The sequence below is a fragment of the Phacochoerus africanus genome, chromosome 4, assembly GCF_016906955.1.
Source record: "Phacochoerus africanus isolate WHEZ1 chromosome 4, ROS_Pafr_v1, whole genome shotgun sequence".
Classification (NCBI taxonomy): domain Eukaryota; kingdom Metazoa; phylum Chordata; class Mammalia; order Artiodactyla; family Suidae; genus Phacochoerus; species Phacochoerus africanus.
The window spans coordinates 40,997,339-41,016,938 of record NC_062547.1 but is presented as its reverse complement, the minus strand read 5'-3'; the positions used below and the strand labels follow the sequence as shown (position 1 = coordinate 41,016,938).

Genomic DNA, 19,600 nt, shown 5'->3' with positions numbered 1-19,600 from the left:
CACTCACCTCTGTCTACCTAGTACCAACACATTGCCTGACACCCAGAAGGTGCTCCAGAAATGTGGATGAAGAAATGGATAAATAAATTGATGAATGATGATTATTTTGCTTGGCAAGTAGCAATACCAGGTGTGAGGATCACACACGTTTTTGGAAGGAAGTTGTTTGCGCTGATAATGAGGCTCAGGAAGAAGTGGCACTATGCTTTTAAAGCCCCCAGAACTTGCGTGTTCTCACTCAGCCTTCTCTGGGGTCTGGGTCTCACACTACCTAAACGCTATGCATTTCATGACATTTTAAATAAAAAAAAAATTGTTTTCATTTACTTATTTTACTGGCCATGGCTTTGGCATGCAGAAGTTCCCGGGCCAGTGACCAAACCCAAGCCACAGCAGTGACAATGCTGGATCCTTAGTTGCTAGGCCACCAGGGAACTCCTCATGATTTTTTTAAAGAGCTGTGACCATGGCCGGCTTGAATGCTGCATCTCTTTGCCTCTCTTCCCAATCTCATCTTCTTGGGCTGGAGACCTCCAAGGAGCCTGGTGAGAAACTTGGAACTCATAAAAACTAGCACCCTATTTGCTTGGTGTGCCTGGAGCCCCATCTTCCCCTGGGCTGTGGAAGCGCCGATGGAGATGGTCTTCCTATGTGTTAATCATCTTCATGCGCTTTGCACTCAGCTACACTGGTATTCAGAGAAAAATGCTGCCATGACAACTGCCACAACAGATGGTATTTGATCAGTCTCTAAGCTACCGAGGGGATATACAGCAGTGCATCTGAGGTTTGCATATTTTACGTTATCGTGAGACCCAGTCCACTTAATCAGAATGGAAATGTGAAGTTTTCCATGTGCCTCCACTCCCTCCTCCCTTCCCTTTCCAGTTGTTTGCCATTTGTTCTGATTTTCCTTGTTCTCTGCCTGTCACGTGTGCAGAGGTACTTCTGGATGTGGGAGACATGAGGCTACCACATACAGGGTCCTTGAGTGTTGCCCCACAGGTCTAAAGTTTAAAGACTGCTGAAAAGCTGTTTAGTTTTGGGATGGAGACTCTGGCTGAGAGTAGGAAGGAGAAAGGCTTAATTGCAACCTTTCTCTCTTGGATGCTCATGGACCTCATAGGGATGGAGGCCACCTATGGCCCCCAGCAAAAGGAAGCCCTGGGCAATGCATCTTGGTCGTGGTCTGTCCCCTTCGTCGGCCCCCTCCTCCGTCCAGCTCCTTTCTGCTCCCAGGGTCTCCACCCCTTGTTGTGGTCCCCCTTCTCGGCTTTCCGCCTCCACCCCAGCTAATAACGCCAACTCCAGAAGCCTCATCCCAGAGCTCTTGGACCCATTTCTATGGCAACAACTACAACTGCTTTCTCACCCAGTGCCCCTCCCCACCCCCTCAGCAACACTGGAATGTCAGACTTTGCACAGATTTTTTTTTTCAGCTAATTTTGGAAAGTAGTTTATATTGGCTGCTATGTGTTAATGAACAACTTTGATTGTATTTACATACTTTGCTGGTGAAGAGTCTTTTCCTTCGCTCTGCCTCTCAACTTTAACAGGATCCTCATCTCGCACTCGGTGTCTGGATCCCATGTGGAGCCATGAGCCTCATTAAAGATGGGTGCCAGGACCTCCTTGTGCTGTGACGAGTACCCTTGGGTCCTGCCACCTGCCTGTCCCCACCAGGGATGTGCTGGGAGTTTGCAGCCTCAGTGGTACAGGAGCCTGGATTGTTTACCTCAATGGAATTTAAAAAATAATAATAATTAAAAAAAATAAAACCTAAAGGTGAATTTGAATCACAAGAGAGCCTGGATCAAAGACGCTTTTTCCCCTTCTGATCTCGTTCCAAGTGGAGGTTGGAATCCACATCTGACCCTCCGCTGCTTCCCAGCCCTGCGCTCTGCCTGGGGTACAGATGAAAACAGCGTAGGTCTCGGCCGCCTTGTCAGGAGTGATTTTTAACCTTAATGGAACATTATTAAAGAGTGGATTTGAAACTTGAGGAATGTTTTTTGAACTCCTTCTGTGAGCAGGGAATGGATGGTCGAGGGAAAAATATTCAAGGCGTTCGATGGACTCATGATTCGTCTTTTTTACACGGTGACCCATGTTCTTGTTTTTAGGTTTTACATTTTCTGGGAGTGCCATCCGGCCATCTGGATAGTGTCCCCTGTGTCCTCTCCTCTTTAGGAGAAAGCATGTTGGTGCCCTTGGGCCTCCTCTCTTCACCTGATGAAGGACGATCTTAATGCTTCCTCTATTTACTTGCCCTGCTGCTCCTGGAAATGGATGGGAGTCGGGGGTGGGGGGTGGGTGTCAAAAGGCTCTGCGGACCCTAAAGCGAAGGATCATATGAATGTGGGAGGAGGACTCTGGACCAGCACAGTCAAAAGAATCAGGCGCAATGCCTGGCACAGAGCAGAAATTGCATAATTATGTTGATTGAATGAGGGATAAAAGAATCATGTCACTCAGGTTTCTCAGCCTTGGCACTGTGGACATTTGAGGCTCAGTAATACTTTGTTGGGAGGGAACCATTCTGTGCGTTGTGGGATGTTTGAGAGCATCCTTGGCCTCTGTCCACGATGTGTCCGTCCCCCTCTGGGTTGTGACAATCCAAAATGTGTCCCCTGGGTGCCAAAATTGTTCTTCGTTTCCCAGTCTCCCTCACTCAGTGGAGAACCACGGATCAAAATTAAGAAATGTGTGGAGTTCCGCTATGGCACAGTGCATTAATGGTCCAGCTTGTCTCTGTGAAGGCGCAGGTTCAATCCCCAGCCTGGTGCAGTGGATTAAGGATTCAGCATTGCTGCAGCTGCAGCGTAGGTTCAGATGTGGCCCCTGGCCTGGGTACTTCCATATGCTGTGAGGATAGCTGAAAAAGAAAAAATAAAAGAAAGAAATTCGTTGACAGAATGATAGGATAGTAAAATATAAACGAGAAGAAGTATTCTAGCTAATTCATAATTATTCCTCCTCGTAATAGAATTTAACATTAAAAAAAAAAAAAAAAAAAAGCCAGGGAGTTTCCATCATGGCTCAGCGGTAACGAACCCAATCAGTATCCATGAGAATGCAGGTCTGATCCCTGGCCTCGCTTAGTGGGTTAAGGATCTGGTGTTGAGCTGTGTATGGGTTGCAGACGCGGCTCAGATCTGGCGTGGCTGTGGCGTGGGTGGCAGCTATAGCTCTGATTTGACCCCTAGCCTGGGAACTTCCATATGCCACGGGTGAGGCCCTAAAAGACAAAAAAAAAAAAAAAAAAATAGGGCTATGAAATGTGCCAAGGCTAGCCTAGCCTTGCAAGAAGAAATTGCCATGGACTTAAATACATTGTTTCATACATTGAAAGCTCCATAAATGGGACAATGAAATGTACTTCGTTCTCCTTGGAAGGAAAGTAAGAATTACAATATTGTGGTAAAGCATTGCTTTTCTGGAATGTGTTGGTGGGTGTCCTTTTTTTGTATTCAGGGTCACACTGCCACACTGTTGCTGAAAAAACTTAACCTGCCCATGTCAACTCACTTACATGACACTTTCAGGATGAACACCATGTGCACTTTTTTTTTTTTTTTTTTTGGCTGAGCCCTCAGGTTGCAGAAGTTCCTGGGCCAGGGATTAAACCCAGGCCACAGCAGTGACAATGCTAGATCCTCACCGGTTAAGGCACCAGCGAGCTTCCCAAGTACATGGTTTTTGATTCCGCATTAACAGATTCAGGTGTGGTCAGCTTTTTCTTCTTCTCATTTTCCATGGGGACATGATTACCAAAGCCTCCCTTTGGAGCCATGTGCAAGATATTATATTAAAAGAAGTAGGATAAGATTATAAGACTAGACGAGTGGTAGAGGAGAAATTTTTATAATTTTATCATGATTTAAATGCTAGTACCCTTGTGGGGTGTTCTCAGGTGTTTGGAGTGGTTTTGGTCTATTAACACTATGTGTAGAAATAAGGACTTATTTTCTCAAAAGCAGGGTTTTGTAATAGAAATAACATTTAGAGAGATGATTTTTATGACATTCACACATAGAAGCTGATTGCTCCAAAACACCTTCTATGGGTCCTTTTTTTAATTTTTTAATTTTTTTATTCATTTTTTTTTAGGGCTGCCCCTGTGGCATATGGAGGTTCCCAGGCTAGGGGTTAAATGGGAGCTACAGCTGCCGGCCTACACCACAGCCACATGCCCAGATCCAAGCCACGTCTGTGACCTACACCAAAGCTCATGGCAACCCCAGATCCTTAACCCAATGAGCAAGGCCAGGGATTGAACCCACAACCTCATGGTTCCTAGTCAGATTCATTAACCGCTGCACCATGATGGGAACTCCCAAAACACCTTCTATGGGTCCTTGTAGCCATTCTTTTCCTTCTTTGCACCCCTCCCCCAACTCTCCCCTGCCCTTCAAGGTGGTAGCTCCTGGTTGTCACAGGTTGTCTTTTCATCCTGTGCTGGAAAGAAGAGAGTTCAAAGCCATCTCATTTGTCTTCCCTCTTTGTAAGAAAGGATGTTCTGCAGTGGTGGCGGGCATAACCCGTCCCCTCAGCATTTATTTGCATTGCAGGAAATTGCATTCTACCCCTTTTCCTAGAGATGAAAAAATGTTTCCCAGATGAGGACTCTGGAAGGTGAGCCGGAAGCTGGGAAAGAGATGGGAACCTGAGCTAAAAACACCGCAAGGATGTGATGACCTCAAAGTCAGGGTTGAGCAGATTCTTTTAAAATGGATCCAGGGAGTTCCCATCGTGGCACAGTGGAAACGAATCCTACTGGGAACCATGAGGTTGCAGGTTCGATCCCTGGCCTCGCTCAGTGGGTTAAGGATCTGGCATTGCGGTGAGCTGTAACGTAGGTTGCAGACATGGCTGGGATCCCAAGTTGCTATGGCTGTGGCTGTGGCTGGCGGCTACACCTCCGATTAGACCCCTAGCCTGGGAACCTCCAGATGCCGTGGATGCAGCCCTAAAAAGACAAAAAGGAAAAAAAAAAAAAAAAAGGATTCCTGGTGGCACAGTGGGTTAAGGATCTGGCATTGTCACTGCTATGGGGCTCAGTTCACTGTCATGGCTTGGGTTCAATTCCTAGCCCAGGAACTTATGCATTCCTCAGGCTTGGGGAAAAAAATGGATGCAGTTTTATTCAGGTGTCCCAGAGCTTCATTGAACATGTTTGGAAGCTGTGAAGATTGGAAGTCGAGCATCAGGGGAGGGTGGACCGAAACTTCAGGAAGACTGCCTGGGAGCTGGACTCTACTCAAAGGAGAGCTCTTAGGAGTTCCTGTCATGGTGCAGCAGAAACAAATCTGATTAGTGTCCATGTGGACGCAGGTTCGATCCCTGGCCTCGCTCAGTGGGTTAAGGATCCGGCATTGCCATGAGCTGTAGTGTAGGTCACAGACACAGCTGGGATCCTAAGTTGCTGTGGCTGTGGCGTAGGCTGGCAGCTGTAGCTCCCATTCAACCCCTAGCCTGGGAACCTCCATATGCCGAGGGTGTGGCCCTAAAAAAGCCCCCCCCCAAAAAAAAACCCACAACGGAGACCTCTTAAAATGGAGACACCTCACTCTCTGGCTGTAAAGGAGCCATCAGGATCTGGCTGGGAGAGGGGAGGGAGAAGAGTCACGTGTACACCGTGAAAGGCAGTCATTTATGAGTTTACAACAAACCCCATGGGTCAGATACTGGTTTGAGTTCCTCAGCAAGTGTGGAGCCTGGGAAGTCAGGTGGGGACGAGCCGGGGGTGGGGAGGTGAGGAAAGGTGCCACTTTGAAATGCAGATTGTGTGAAACCCAGAGTTCCCTGTGCCCAGTCAAAAGCAATTTCTTTTATTGATGGTCACCGTTGACATGAATCTAGCTGGAACATTTTCCCACAGACCCAAAAAAAATAATTAGCCCTGACAACTGAAGTCACACCAGACCTTTGCAAATGACCTAATTGCTCTTTCCTGAGGGCTGGACATTCGCTTGCCCTTGGCCGTGGCATCAGCCCTGGAAAGAGTGGGAAGCCTCCCAGACCCTGGTGGGGGTGCGTCCCTTCTTGCCACAGAAAGCACAAAGGACACAGGGGTTTTGGAGTTGGCAGCTTTCCTCTGCAATGCATGCCATCCTGAGAATCCTGTGAGTAAACGCTACCCAGATTCCTGCTGAAACTCCCATTCACTCTTTTTCACATTTGACTGCCTGCCTCCTCGGGCAGCTAGAAATTTCTCCCAGCTGCTGGTAGGTGGGTGGGTCTCCTAACCCTGTCCCCACCTCCATTTTCCTGGCAGCTGCTCAAGTTTTCAGGATGGCACTGGTGACAGTGATCCACACAAGAGCTCCAATTCCACCCTGGTTATTTTTGGCAGCCGTGAGCAATCCAAGGCCTCCACTTTTGGCACCATGTGGTTGGGATATTGGGTAACCTTTTCCTGTGCAAGTACAGACAACGGAGAGTCCTGACCTGCATCCCTCCCTCCCTCCATCCATCCATCCATCCATCCATCCATCGGTGTTGTCGGGTCACATTTCCTCTTTGAGAACCTTAAGGAATGCACAATAAACCCTCTCTCTGATACTGTCCTTTGTTCTAATAAGAGATGGCTCTGGAGAAGGCAGAACATTTATTATCTATTGTTGTTTTTTCCCCCTTAGATTGAAAACATAGATGCCTGCTTGAATTTCCTGGCAGCTAAGGGAATAAACATCCAGGGGCTGTCGGCGGAAGGTGAGTCTGAGTGCTTGTCATCAAGCTGCCCTTTGCTCGTTAGAAATGCACGCCTGTGACTTACTGATGACATTTATACAGTTAAGCCAACAGGGGCTGGTGGGCTCTTCTGCTTTTCTTCCTTTCTGGTTTTGAGGCAGCTCCATGCTTGTCTGCCCTTGAGGATGCCAACTTTCCCACAGCCTAAAGAATTGCTCCGAGAGTGCCCATCCAACTGTGCCAGCCCAGTCTGCGAGGCTCTGAGGGAGCAGGAAGGACGAAGCTGCTTCTCTCTGAGAAGGGCTTCATCAAACGCTGATTTGATTCAGCATGTGGCATGTGGGGGGCGCTGATTTGATTCACACGGCCGGCAATTCAGTTAATTATCAAGCCAGGACTTATCTGCGGGAGAGAGAACACTCAACCACAGAATATATTTAAACTATGGTCCAAGTTCCCAGGGAAAAATGCCTAATCCTTATCTCTTACTTTAATTCAAAGACAGCAGCACTTTTTCCTAGCTCAAAAAAAAAAAAAAAAAAGCACGTGATTTATTAATGAGATGTTCCATTTTGACATGCTGATTCGTTTTTAATTAACTCCAATTTGGTGGCTAATTAACACATTCGCGTTTGCTGGTAGTTTGCTGTTCAATTAGGTGTTGGTCTGGAGTGGGCTGGTCTGAATTCTCAGGCAGCATCTCGCCCTGGAAACTCAGCCTCTCTCTGGTTTGTAAATACCAGCAGCTGCCAGCTCACGAGCTGTCCTGGGCCCCAGCATCCTCCCAAAGTCATTAGGCTGCACCTGCTTCCAGTTTTCCCAGAACAGGTAGAGCAGTTTGGGCGTCAGAGGATACTGCCTTTCCCTAGCATGGTTGTGTTTTGAAAAGTGGCTCATTAACATGGTGGTGAGGGTGGGGGTGAGGGTGGGGGGCAAGAGGCGGTGAGGAAGGACACAGCCCAGGAAGGACCAGGTAAGTTTGCAAGTGGAATCCCCTGGGGGCCTGTTCCTTGCCTTTGCTCTGCTCCATGGGGAAGGCTTGGCTTTCCTGCCTGTGTGTCTGGACTGCAGTCTCTTCCGTATTGGGGGTGGGTGGCCACCACTGGAGTTTTCTCGGGTGTTGTGTCTCTGAATGGGACTCTTGGGATTCCCCGAGTGGGGCCTCCAAGAGGCTGGGCTTGTCCCAGGTCAGACAGGGTCACACTGCCTCCACGGGTGCCTGAGGCAGCTGTCGGTGGTCAGCCTTCATCTCCGCTCTGAGAGAAGGGTTCCTGAAGGATTCCCCTGCCCCGGGGTGTGGGCCCTCCAGGGGGGATGAGATCTGGGCTGGATCATGTCTGGCATGTGCATTGCTGTGGAGTGAGGGGTGCGTGGTCTCGTTGCCATGCAGAGCAGGGAGATGCAAATTTCTATCCCAGGGAGCACATTCCTCCCCCACCCCAACCCCACCCCTGTCCCAGAGACTTCTTGCACTGGTGTAAGTGGCAGGTGCACATATTCCTCCTAGTTTCTGGCCGCAATTGGCTCTCAGGCCTGTGTTTGCCAACAGAGCACCTTCAGGGGCTTCTACAGAGTCACACTTATCAGGAAGGGCTCTAGGAGTTGCGGACTCTGTAGGCCAAGTTCATCTCATGTGGCCTGGAGGTGACACTGGCCACCCTGCCATCTATCCAGGCATTGTCCTGCCTTCTGCCTGTCCTGTCCCTCCCCTGCCCCATCTTCTGTATACCTTAAGGCAGAGAGAATCTACTCCGCAAATATTTATTGAATGAATAGGTATCCAGTGTGCCTTTAAGGCTTTTTTATCTGCTTCAGGTCCAGCTGTCACAACTGACATTGCAATTTATAACAGGCTGAGTTCACAGATGAGGACGCTTTAGCTTAAGTTAGGAGTGACAGTCCCATGGCCTATAGTGAGTAGCAGGGCCAGGATTTGAACCCAGGTGCACGTGATTTCAGAGCTCATGTTCATGGTGTCTTTGGGGACAGCAAATGAATACGATCTAGGCATGCCATGTACAGGTAAAAGAAATCAAAAAATATTTAGAGCCCTTTGTTGACTGGAACCCTGTCTCTAAAGATGCTGGGCAGCCCAGAAAGGCATAATACACGGAGAGACTCAGCCCTGGTCCCCGGTCAATGCTGGATGTGGCTCTTCTGAGTCTCTGAGCAGAGAAAAGTAGACTGGAACCAGTGCGTCGAGCAATCAGTCCCTGGGGTATCACCATGAAGTGGGTTTTTCAGTAACTGCCTCCATCTGTGCTGTGCTGGCCCCTCCTTCCTGCTGGGTGGAGACTCATTTAATGATGTCTTGGCCAGAACCCATTTCTGTTTGGTCGCAAGCAGTATTAGGACAGGTTTGTTTCGTGTTTTGTTTGTCTTTTGTCTTTTTAGGGCCACATCCGCTGCATATGGAAGTTCCCAGGCTAGGGGTCAAATCGGAGCTATAGCCACCTGCCTACACTACAGCCTCAGCAAAGCAGGATCCGAGCCACATCTTCGACCTACACCACAGTTCACAGCAACGCCGGATCCTTAACCCACTGAGCGAGGCCAGGGATTGAACCTTTATCCTCATGGACACTAGTCAGGTTCGTTAACCACTGAGCCACAATGGAAACTTCTGTTAGGACTCAGTCTTGCTTGTTTTTAAAGTTTAGCCTCAAACTCAAAGGTCTTTTCCCCCAAACCCTCCAGCCTGGGTGGGTTTGGAAGGTTGAAGGGGGAGGGGTGCGTGAGGACTTCCTTTCCCCTCCCTCGTTCCCGGGCCTGCGCCTCCAGGACTGGGGCAGCTGCAGAGGAAGCAGAGTTCTGCTGGTGGTGAAGTTGCCATCCTCCTCTTGGGTGGCCGTCATTGCCCCATCCCTGGGTGGGAGTCTGTTACCAGGCACTTGAGACCCCTCCTTGTCCCCACACTGAGGTCATCCTGGTAAGACCATGGACCTCAGTCTCGTGAGCCCTGCAGTATCCACCACAAAGCCAGCAGGAGTGTGTGGCTCTGTGTTCCCCTTGCAGCAGATGGAACAGGCCACCTGTCACCCGGAAGTGCCCACCCTACAGTCTCTCACCAGCTCTTTCCTCCAACATTGGTAGACAACAGGCAGCTCTGCCAAATGTCTGCTTTGCAGATGTCCCAACTGGACACTGGAACGTCAGCATCGCCACTGGGCATGATTCCCTGGGGGCCTCTACTCCCTTGATTTCAAAGGAGGGCAAAGACTACCCCCCTTGCCCCTTGGTGAGGGGAGGAAGCATCCCGTCTCTGTGGTCATCACACGCGACCACCGTGACCCACCCTCACTGGCCTTCCCTCACCTAGATCTTCTTATATTGCTTTTGGGCTGGGTGAGTAGAGGGGATGGTGCTGCTGGCCTTTGAAGGTGACGCCAGTTGTGGCCCAGTGCAGCCTTGTGGGAGGGTGACAGGCCCCAACGTGCATCAGTTCCCTGAACTTACAGAGCGAGGGTACTTAGAACCTTGTATCCACAAATGGACCTTAATCACCATTTCAGGGCTTCTGGAAACGCTTCATTAGACATGCTGTTAAGTTATAGGCATGAAAACCATGCATTGAGAACCCACCACGTGTAGTCACTGAGCTCAGTGCTGTGTATCATTCACATCTTGTTTAATCCCCCCTGCAACATTCTGAGGTCAGTCTTTGTATTACCCCATCACACAGATGAGGACACTAAGGCCCAAAGTGAATGTTATGTGTGGCAAAAGGGAAGTCTACCAGGTCAGCACTGGTCAAGCTCACAGCTGCTGATTCAAGGACTGAGTGCTTTCTGCTGCTTACCACGTTCCACACGTCCAACCACCTGTGTAACTACTGGAAAATCATTATAGCGTTTAAAGAAATAATGTGGTCATAACGTTTTTTGTTCTCCTTTTGAAGATGATGGAGTGCCCCGAGGCCCCTCCTCTGATTGGGGGGAAAAAAAAAAATCAGCAGTTGGAAAGCCCCACGGGCATGTCTCCACCCTTTCCCAGGGACTACAACTGGGTTTGGAACCAGGCACCTGTCCTTGAGGCATTTCAGCAGCTCAGGCCCTGCCCTGACCTGCCTGTAGGAGAGCCACAGAGAGCCTTTGTTCCAGGGCACAGACAGATGATGCCTGAGGTGCAGGTGAGCCCTGTGGAGATGCTGCTGGTTTGGGGCTTTTCCCGCCCCCTCGGTGGTCCCAGAGGTTAGATCTAACCTTTTGTTCTTGGACACTTGCCAGAATCCTGTGAGCTTGGGCCTCACGCTGCCCAGGGTGATTTTTCTCCATCCCTTAAACTCCTCCCCAGCACACACTCCACCTGTCACGACCATCTGTAAACCTGTCCCTGTGAGGAAGGATAGCCTTTACCCCTGGAGTTTTGAGGACACCTGGGGTTGGTGCTCCCTGGCCCTGAGCCCGTCCTCCTGCAGTGGGGAAGCAGAGGTCGGGAGTGAGGCCATGTCCTGTTTAGTTCAGCACACATTTGCCGGGTATACCCTATATGCCAAGCACAGTGATAGGCACCAGGGTAGGCAGAGAGTCATGTCAGTTGTACAAAACTAGCTTTACTCTCAATTAAAAGAGAGGTGTGCTGGTGGTATGTACAGGATCCAGTGCCCAAAGAAAGGTTGGGAGTTCCCTTCGTGGCTCAGTGGTTAATGAACCCACCTAGGATTCATGAGGATGCAGCTTTGATCCCTGGTCTCGCTCAGTGGGTTAAGGATCCTGCATTGTTGTGGGTGTGATGTAGGCTGGCAGCTACGGCTCCGATTCAACCCCTAGCCTGGGAGCTTCATGTGCCATGGGTGGAGCCCTGAAAACCAAAAAAAAAGAAAAAAATGAAAAAAGATGACAGCCATCTCTGCCTAGGAGGCTCTGCTGAGATGGTAATGTTTCTTCTGGATTTTTCGGTATGACTAGGCATTCACCAAACAGAAAGGAAAGTGAAGGGAAAGGTGGATAGATGTTGGGGCATAGGTAATATGAGGTGTAAAGGACTGGCTTTTTTTCAGCCTTGCAGATTGGAGAAACAGAGGCAGGAAGATGCTTCCAGCTGCCCCTGACAGGGAGTATATGCTTTGGGAGTGAAATGGGTTGCGGACATGATTAGCTCAGACCTGGGTTTGCTGCCCTGCTGGCCAGAGATCTAGATGCTGAGCTGTATCCTCCTTTCATCCTGAGCCAGAAAGTGGGGATCTTTCTGGACCATTAGGGTAAACGCCGGGATCTTTTCCGCTTCCTCCTACTGTATCAGTTTGGTGGTGAGTGGGGCCCTTTCTGTCCCTCACCAGCAGGGGGAGCTGTAGGCTTTGCTCCCACGCACCTCATCCACTTTCCCCTGTGGGTAGGGTCCCTGGAAGGTGTGGTCCCTGGAAGCAGTTCACAGAAGGGCTGCCAGAGTAGGGTGGGAAGTTACCTGGAGTGTAGGTCATGAAGACCGCCCAACTGGAGGAATAATGCCGCAGAATCCACAGTCCCGAGTTCAGCTGGGTGACCTTACACCATGGCTTAAGGAGATTGAATAGGAATTCTGAGACTGGTCCAAGGCAGCCTTCTCTTTGGCCCTCAGTCCCTTCCCTACAAAGCAGCTTTCTTTATATGAGATTATTTCAGTGCTTATGTCATAGTAAACGAGGCCTGAGGTGTCCTTTCAAGAAGGTTGAAAGAAAACAACTCTATTTTCCTCCCCTCTTGCCCAACATCCCCTATAGCATGGATGCTGATTAGTATCAGCCCCTGGGAGTAGCGATCAGTCAGAATCCAAGGAGACTCAGAGTCAAGGTGATACTGAATTCTAGTGGAAATTGGGCTATGGCCTGCGTGGTTTGTTCTTCGATTTACGAAGGGGTGGCCATAGGAAAGAAAGGAGTTCTCATGCTGGTTTAGACAGCAGCCTAGCTCAGGGCTCCTTAGACAAGTCGTATCACTCTAGGTCTACATTTTCCCCCCTTTTCTGCAAATCAGGAGGGTGAGGATGGTTGATCAGAAACAAAATGTGGAGTTCCCATTGTGGCTCAGCAGTAATGAACCCAACTAGTATCCATGAGGATGCAGGTTTGGTCCCTGGCCTTGCTTGGTGGGTTAAGGTTCCACCATTGCCCTGAGCTGTGGTATAGGTCACAGATGCGGCTCAGATACCATGTTGCTGTGGTTGTGATATAGCCAGCAGCTGCAGCTCCGATTTGACCCCTAGCCTGGGAACTTCCATGTGCTGCAAGTGCAGTGCTTAAAAACAAGAACCAAAACAAAACAACAACAAAATAAAACAAAAGGATGGTCTTTTTCCAAAGCCTCAGGAAATATCACGAGGGGAACATTTTTGTGGGCTGGTGGATTTTGACTTTAGACAGTCTGTGGAGCTGGCTTACCAGGCCTGGTAGAACACAGACAAATGCCATTTGCAAATAGGAAAAGAACGCAATTCTAGCTACTTTGGATACTGTCTGCTAAAGATCACCCATGGCGTAAAACTGCGTGGCTCTTAACCCCAAACAGCATTCACCACCCTGGTGTGCTGTTCTGAAAAGAAAATGATGCAGTCCAAGTGTCCATCATGGGGTGAACAGAGAAAGGAAGTGTGGTCTATCCACATAATGGGGTCACAGCGATAGAAAGACACTAATAGGAGTTCCCGTTGTGGCGTAGTGGTTAACGAATCCGACTAGGAACCATGAGGTTGCGGGTTCGGTCCCTGCCCTTGCTCAGTGGGTTAATGATCTGGCGTTGCCGTGAGCTGTGGTGTAGGTTGCAGATGCGGCTCAGATCCCGCGTTGCTGTGGCTCTGGCGTAGGCTGGTGGCTACAGCTCTGATTAGACCCCTAGCCTGGGAACCTCCATATGCCGCGGGAGTGGCTCAAGAAATGGCAAAAAGACGAAAAAAAAAAAAAAAAGAAAGACACTAATAATAAATGCTCTCATCTGGATGCACCTTAAAACATTCTGCTCCATGTAAGAAAGTCAGATGCAGAGGACTACACGGTACAGGATTCCATTTATAGGAGATGCTCAGAATAGGCAAATCTACAGAAACTACAGATGAGAGGGTGCCTGGGGGGATAGGTTTGGGAATTGACTTCAGATGAACCCTTTTCAAAATGACAGAAATAGTCCAAAACTTAGAATTTCCTGAACTTACTAAAGATCATTGTACACTTGATTTTATGGATGTAAATTATACCTCAACAGAGCTGGGGTTTGTTTTGCTTTTTACAGATCACCATTTCGTTTTCTCTCAAACGAGGTTACTCATGGTCAATTTTCTTCTTGCCACCTGTGACGGTGGCCTGAGGGACATGGACATGGACAGGAAGGAGGGGACAGCTTATTGGGCTCCTTGCAGGTCAAGAGCCCTGTGCTGAGTTCTGAAGAGGCTGCAGCTACAATGACCAGATTTTCTGAACCAAAAAAGGAGTCAGGCAGTGTCCTAGGTGCTTTGCCATTATTTTCTCATTTAATCCTCTGTTAATTCTCGTGGAGCCCACAGGGAAGGGGCAGCACACATATGCCCATTTTAAAGAGGAAAACTGAGGCTCAGAGTTTGACTCTTGCAAAAACTCTGAAGTCTATAAACAGTGGACTCTAGAGATTCAAGCCCAGATCTTTCTGGCTCTAATGATCAGTGTTTTTTTATTTTGTGTTTTTTTTTTTTGCTTTTCAGGGCTGCCCGCACGGCATATGGAGGTTAGCAGGCTAGGGAGTCCAGTCGGCACTACAGCTGCTGGCCTGTGCCACAGCTCACAGCAACACGGATCCTTAACCACTAAGCAAGGCAAGGGATCAAACCCACAACCTCATGGTTCCTAGTTAGATTTGTTTCTGCTGCACCATGACGGGAACTCCCGATCAGTGATCTTTGTAATGAAAATGCTTCCTCCTAAGAAAAAGTGTATTTATGGGAGCACTGGGTTCATTCACAGATTAAAAAAAAAAAAAAAAAGCCTTAAGGAACAATACAACAGCTATGAGCAGTAAATGACTGATCATCCACAGCAGGTAGAGAGTACAACAGAGCCAGCTCTGTTCATCTGCCCTGGCTGGCACTGGTAGCTTTGGTTAGAAGGGTGCCTCCTGTTTGCTTGGGGGGGGGGGCAACCCCTGAGCCCCCAAACTTGCTGAACTGTTGGTTTCTTCCCCTTTTGTTTTTCTTGGGTTTTTTTTTTTAAAGGTGTTATGAAATGTGTGACACATTCTATAATAAAAGAATACTTCTAGAAGGAGAAGAATACTTATATGCCCATGAGCTAGCTTAATAAATAAAACATTACCTAGTGTGCTTTTAAATTCATGACACACGATGGGCGTATAAGTGAACCACGTTATCCTGTGTTGGGAGACAGGGCTTTGAGCTGGAAAAGCCTAGGTTCAGATCTCAGCTCTGGCATTTATTACCTTGGAGAGGTCACGAACCTTTCTGAGCCTCTGTTTCCCCTTAAGCAAAACAGAGAAAATAATACTCCTTTCCCAGGTTGTAGGGATGAAAGGAGATCCTGTATATAAAAAGCTTTACTCAATATACACTAATTAGAAGTAGCTCTTGTTATTTTAAACTAGATAACCTGACAATATGATAACAATTATAAAAGGCACTAAAATCTCATGTAGATTTCAACTGTCATGATTATAGCTCTCATCTCACCCCTCTGAGGAGACAGGTTTAAGGGGAAATGGTCTGTTTGCCCAAGTTCCCTAATAGGCCCTTGGCCGCATGCCAGCTCTGTCCTGGCCTCCTGTCACCATCCAGCTAAGTGACCACAGTGGTGTCATTTTACCCTCCCTCTTCCCATGAGTAAAAGGCTTATTCCAAAGAAGAAAACTGAGGCTCGGAGAGGTCGAATCATAAAAGAACTCAACCCATCCAAACCTCACATTCTGTGACTTTGGGGTCCTTGGAGAACATTTAGAAGCAGAAGTGAAACAGGCCACAGGTGTGTTCTCCTTTGGTTTCCTTAGGATGGAGAAGGAAACAGAGCCGAAAAGTTAAAGCTGAGCTACATAAAGAAGCTGGTGGGGGGCTTTCCCCTCTTTCTGGAACTTTCCCTGCTCCCTGCATTGCGTAATTACACAATCGCATTGCATAAATAAGAGTTTTCTCGCCTCTTGACTTCTCCAGGTCAACCCCGGCTTACACCTGTTGTCCTGTGGTACTTAAGAGCTGCTTCTCCCTTTCACTCTCACAGTTGTCTTAATTTGCATGATAAATTATAAGGTCACAGAGTAAAAACCATCATTTTTAAGGCATGAAGCTGGAGCTGTCTGGGAATTTCATACAGGATTCTGGAGCCGTGGGTGTCCTGCAGTAACCAAGCCTAGAGAAGGACCTGACAACACCTGTGCTTTCACATGTATGCTATGGTTTGAGCGACAAAACAGCCTTGTGCGATGGGGCAAGCTTGGTCACTATTGTCACATAAGGCCCAGAGAGATTCAGTAACTGGTTCAGGGTTGCACAGCTGGTCAGTGGTATAGGCTGGACTTCAGGGCTTTGGGTTTCCAAAAGCTGGGCTCCTGCCAGTCTGTCCCGCAGTCATGAACCTGCTAGCTCCTGAAGCAGGGAGTGAAAGTTAGATTCTGGTAGTTTGTTATTGCCAGTGTCTTCAGCCAGGAAAGAGGAACTCTCCAACAGGAAGTAAGTCAGCCACACCTAAACAGCAGGTCACAGCCCAGGGCACTGGCAGGCTGGCAGGGAAGGGAGCTTGCCTCTGAAAGAACCCAGTTCAGGCCTCTGCCCCTTAACTGGCTCTTGGAGGAAACTCAGGTTCCTGTGTCAGCATCCTCTTGCCCAGCCTGGAGCTAACCTGGAGGCGTGCATGCCCCACACAGGTGAGCGAGGCTTCCCTTCCTCCAGCCCCGCTCCCTCTAACCCCCTTGCCAGTTCAGAAAAAGAAATTCAGAAATTCAGCCCAAGGGTGGAGGCACAGCACTTGGAGCCTCCCAGGTCCCTTCTTCTCTGCCTTTCTTGCTGGGTGGTCTATTACTTCACCCTCAGGGTCAGTTTAGACCCAGGCCATCAGCAATCTGGTGTTAAAAGATCAACAGCATAAAAGGAGGGATTGCCCAAGGAGCCATATCCTTGCTTCCACAGCCTCTGCTTGTGGATAAATATTTTATTCCTTCTCTGCATCTCTTTATGCGTGCCTGGAGGCAAATGCATTTTCACATCTGAAAAATTCCAGCTGGAATGAAACAATTGTCTTAGCCCCACTCTGCACGAATTTCTTTTAAAGAGAGGAGAATTTTTATGTGAGCTCTTTATGGAAGCAAGCCCCGTGCATGGCCTATCCTCACACCCACCCCAAATTCAAGTTCATTATTCAGCAGGCGAGAGGGACGCAGAGCCATCTAGCTGAGGGCAGGATGACTGGGGAAAGCAGTGTGAGGATTTTGGAGTCAGCCAGCAGCCGCTCGCTCAGCACAGTCCAGGTGGCTTGAAGCACAGAACTTGGCAGAGCCCAGTGGAGACCGGTGAGCTTCCCCTGGTCCCTCTGTCCCTGGATCGCTTGCTCTGCCTCCTGAACAAGCAGAGTCTTGCTCAGGACTCTGTCTTTCTCGTCACTGTGTCCTTACTGAGAATTTCCCCTGGCCCTCTCTAGGCATCCCAGTTGCAACTTGCCTCGTGTATCTCCTCCCACCCCAGTGGGGAGAGTCTACTAATTTCTGCTGATTTTCATTGACTATGATACCAACGACATATTCAGGAAATCTGTCATATCCCAGAGGAATGACATGTCTGTGAGGACTGAAGCAGCCTATTGAATGGGCAAGAAAGGGCTCCCCAGAAAGGGTGCCTCCTCTAACCTGGATCTCTTTATTGTCTTGCAGAAATCAGGAATGGAAACCTCAAGGCCATTCTAGGCCTCTTCTTCAGCCTCTCCCGGTACAAACAGCAGCAGCAGCAGCCCCAGCCCCAGAAGCCGCACCTCCCCTCGCCGCTGCCGCCCGCCGTGTCCCAGGCGGCCGGGGCTCCCTCCCAGTGCCAGGCTGGCACTCCTCAAGCCCTGTGCCAGCCTCACCAGCCAGCACCACATCAGCAGTCAAAAGCACAAGCGGAGATGCAGTCCAGGTGGGCGCTCCTTGCCAACTGACCATTTTGCCTTTTTTAGGGCTCTCCCACCACACTGACCACATTCTGCCTGTACTGGGCGTGTTTTTCATTTGCGCATCTTCGGTGCTGAGAACTACAAGCGGTTAGTGGGGAATTAGCCTGACCTTGAAATGGATGTGCCTGGCGGAGATGTGGACTTTTATAGATCAGAATCGCCAGCAGCTAAAACTAATTAGCTGCTCTTGCCTCAACTCTGGCCTCTTACACACACGCTCGCAGGCAATAAAACAGCCTCTAAAATAGACTTCAAACTTCTTTTGCGTGTCTGCCTACAGGCTGGGAGTTCAGTGTTAGAGGCTCAAGTAAATTTCACTTAGTGGAGACAAAAGTTCTCCTCCAGCAGATGCCTCTGCTTTGCCAGAAGAGAACTTCTAAGATCACAGAAGGGAGTTCCACTGAATATTTGATTGACTTTTGCATGGCCAACATTTTCCATCTTACTCAAAAAAAAAAAAAACACACCAAAGTTATGGAGTTATGAGTCTGTGGCTCAGTGGTTAAGAACCTGACCAGTATTCACAAGGACGCAGGTTCGATCCCTGGCCTTGCTCAGTGGGTTAAGGATCTGGTGTTGCCATGAGCTGTGGTGTAGGTCCCAGACACGGCTTGGATCCCACATCCCACATTGTTGTGGCTGTGGTGTCGGCCAGCAGCGATAGCTCCGATTCACCCCTTAGCCTGAGAACCTCCCTATGCTGCAGGTGTGGCCGTAAAAAGACAAGAGAATGACAGCAACAAAAAGGTCACAGAAGAAAGGTGGCAAGTGGTTTTCAGCAGGAAAAGAGGCAGCCCCCTCCTGTGAGAGGGCCAGCATCCCCAGATGGGAGTAGTTACCATGACATGGGAATGGGCTTTGTTGATTCTAGAGACTGGGTAGCCATATCAGCTGTGGTCCTCTGCTTTGGGAAGTAGGCCCTAGATTTTGTTGCTCTTTCCAGAGGGACTGATGCTTGCCAGCATTGCCATAGGATGATATGCCGGCAGGATGCCAGAGCAGTCATCATCTACTCTGCTACGATGTGAATAGTTGCATTCCTGAGCAGCTCACAAAAGATCATCTCATGAAACATTTTTCATAAGACAGGAAAAAAAGGGGATTAGGAACCAAAAAGTTCTTGATTCATGGTAAAGTTTTGGAGAAAAGTCCACGATAACCGTTAGTTTCTTTTTAGCCAAAAACCGTTAGCTGTCAAATCTAAATGCCACTGATCAAATTGATTGCTTGATTTCATTTAATGTACGCTAAAGAGGAATGATCTTTTTCTTCCAGTCCCCCAAAGCACCAGCATTAATAATCACAGCTTTTCTCACACACCTTCATACGCTTAGTAGTTCATTGTACTTGGGCAACGCACACAGTGGTTCAAATAAAGCAGCCGCCTTATAGATGGTCATAGCTGTTTTCCCCCAGGAGAAGTGCTGTTTTCCACTTGTGATGGTGTTAAAACCAGCAGTGAGAAAAGTAATGTAAATCGGAGCCCCTAATTAATTAGCTAATTATATCCAAGTCACATGGAAATATAGGGGCTAGTAGGGATACAATGAGGAATAGACAGCCAGGTCACCAGCCTCTCATCTTTGCCCTGAAGATGGGGTGCCACCTGGATGGGAGCCATTCTCTGGTCAGAGGTCCTCTGTGAGGATTGGAGGTCCCCAGTGGACTGGGATGATTGATCTGGCATCATTTCCCACACGGCGTTCTGCAGAGTGCTTATTCCCCGGATGGCAACTTGTAGGGGAAGGGTTCTATGGGGGGGACATTGGGAAATAAGTTGTTATACCTGTTGCTGCAGGGTCTCCTCAGATCCTTGAATCTGCC

The 19,600-nt window shown here is 48.7% G+C and overlaps 1 protein-coding gene across 1 annotated transcript in view; it reads left to right on the top strand.

Moving 5' to 3' along the window:
* Positions 1-19,600, top strand: part of NAV2 (neuron navigator 2) — a 365,905-nt gene that overhangs the window by 98,706 nt on the left and 247,599 nt on the right. The window contains exons 4-5 of the mRNA XM_047776141.1: positions 6,642-6,714; positions 17,499-17,739. Of these exons, the coding sequence (XP_047632097.1) occupies positions 6,642-6,714; positions 17,499-17,739 (314 nt within the window). The remainder of the gene's footprint in view (positions 1-6,641; positions 6,715-17,498; positions 17,740-19,600) is intronic.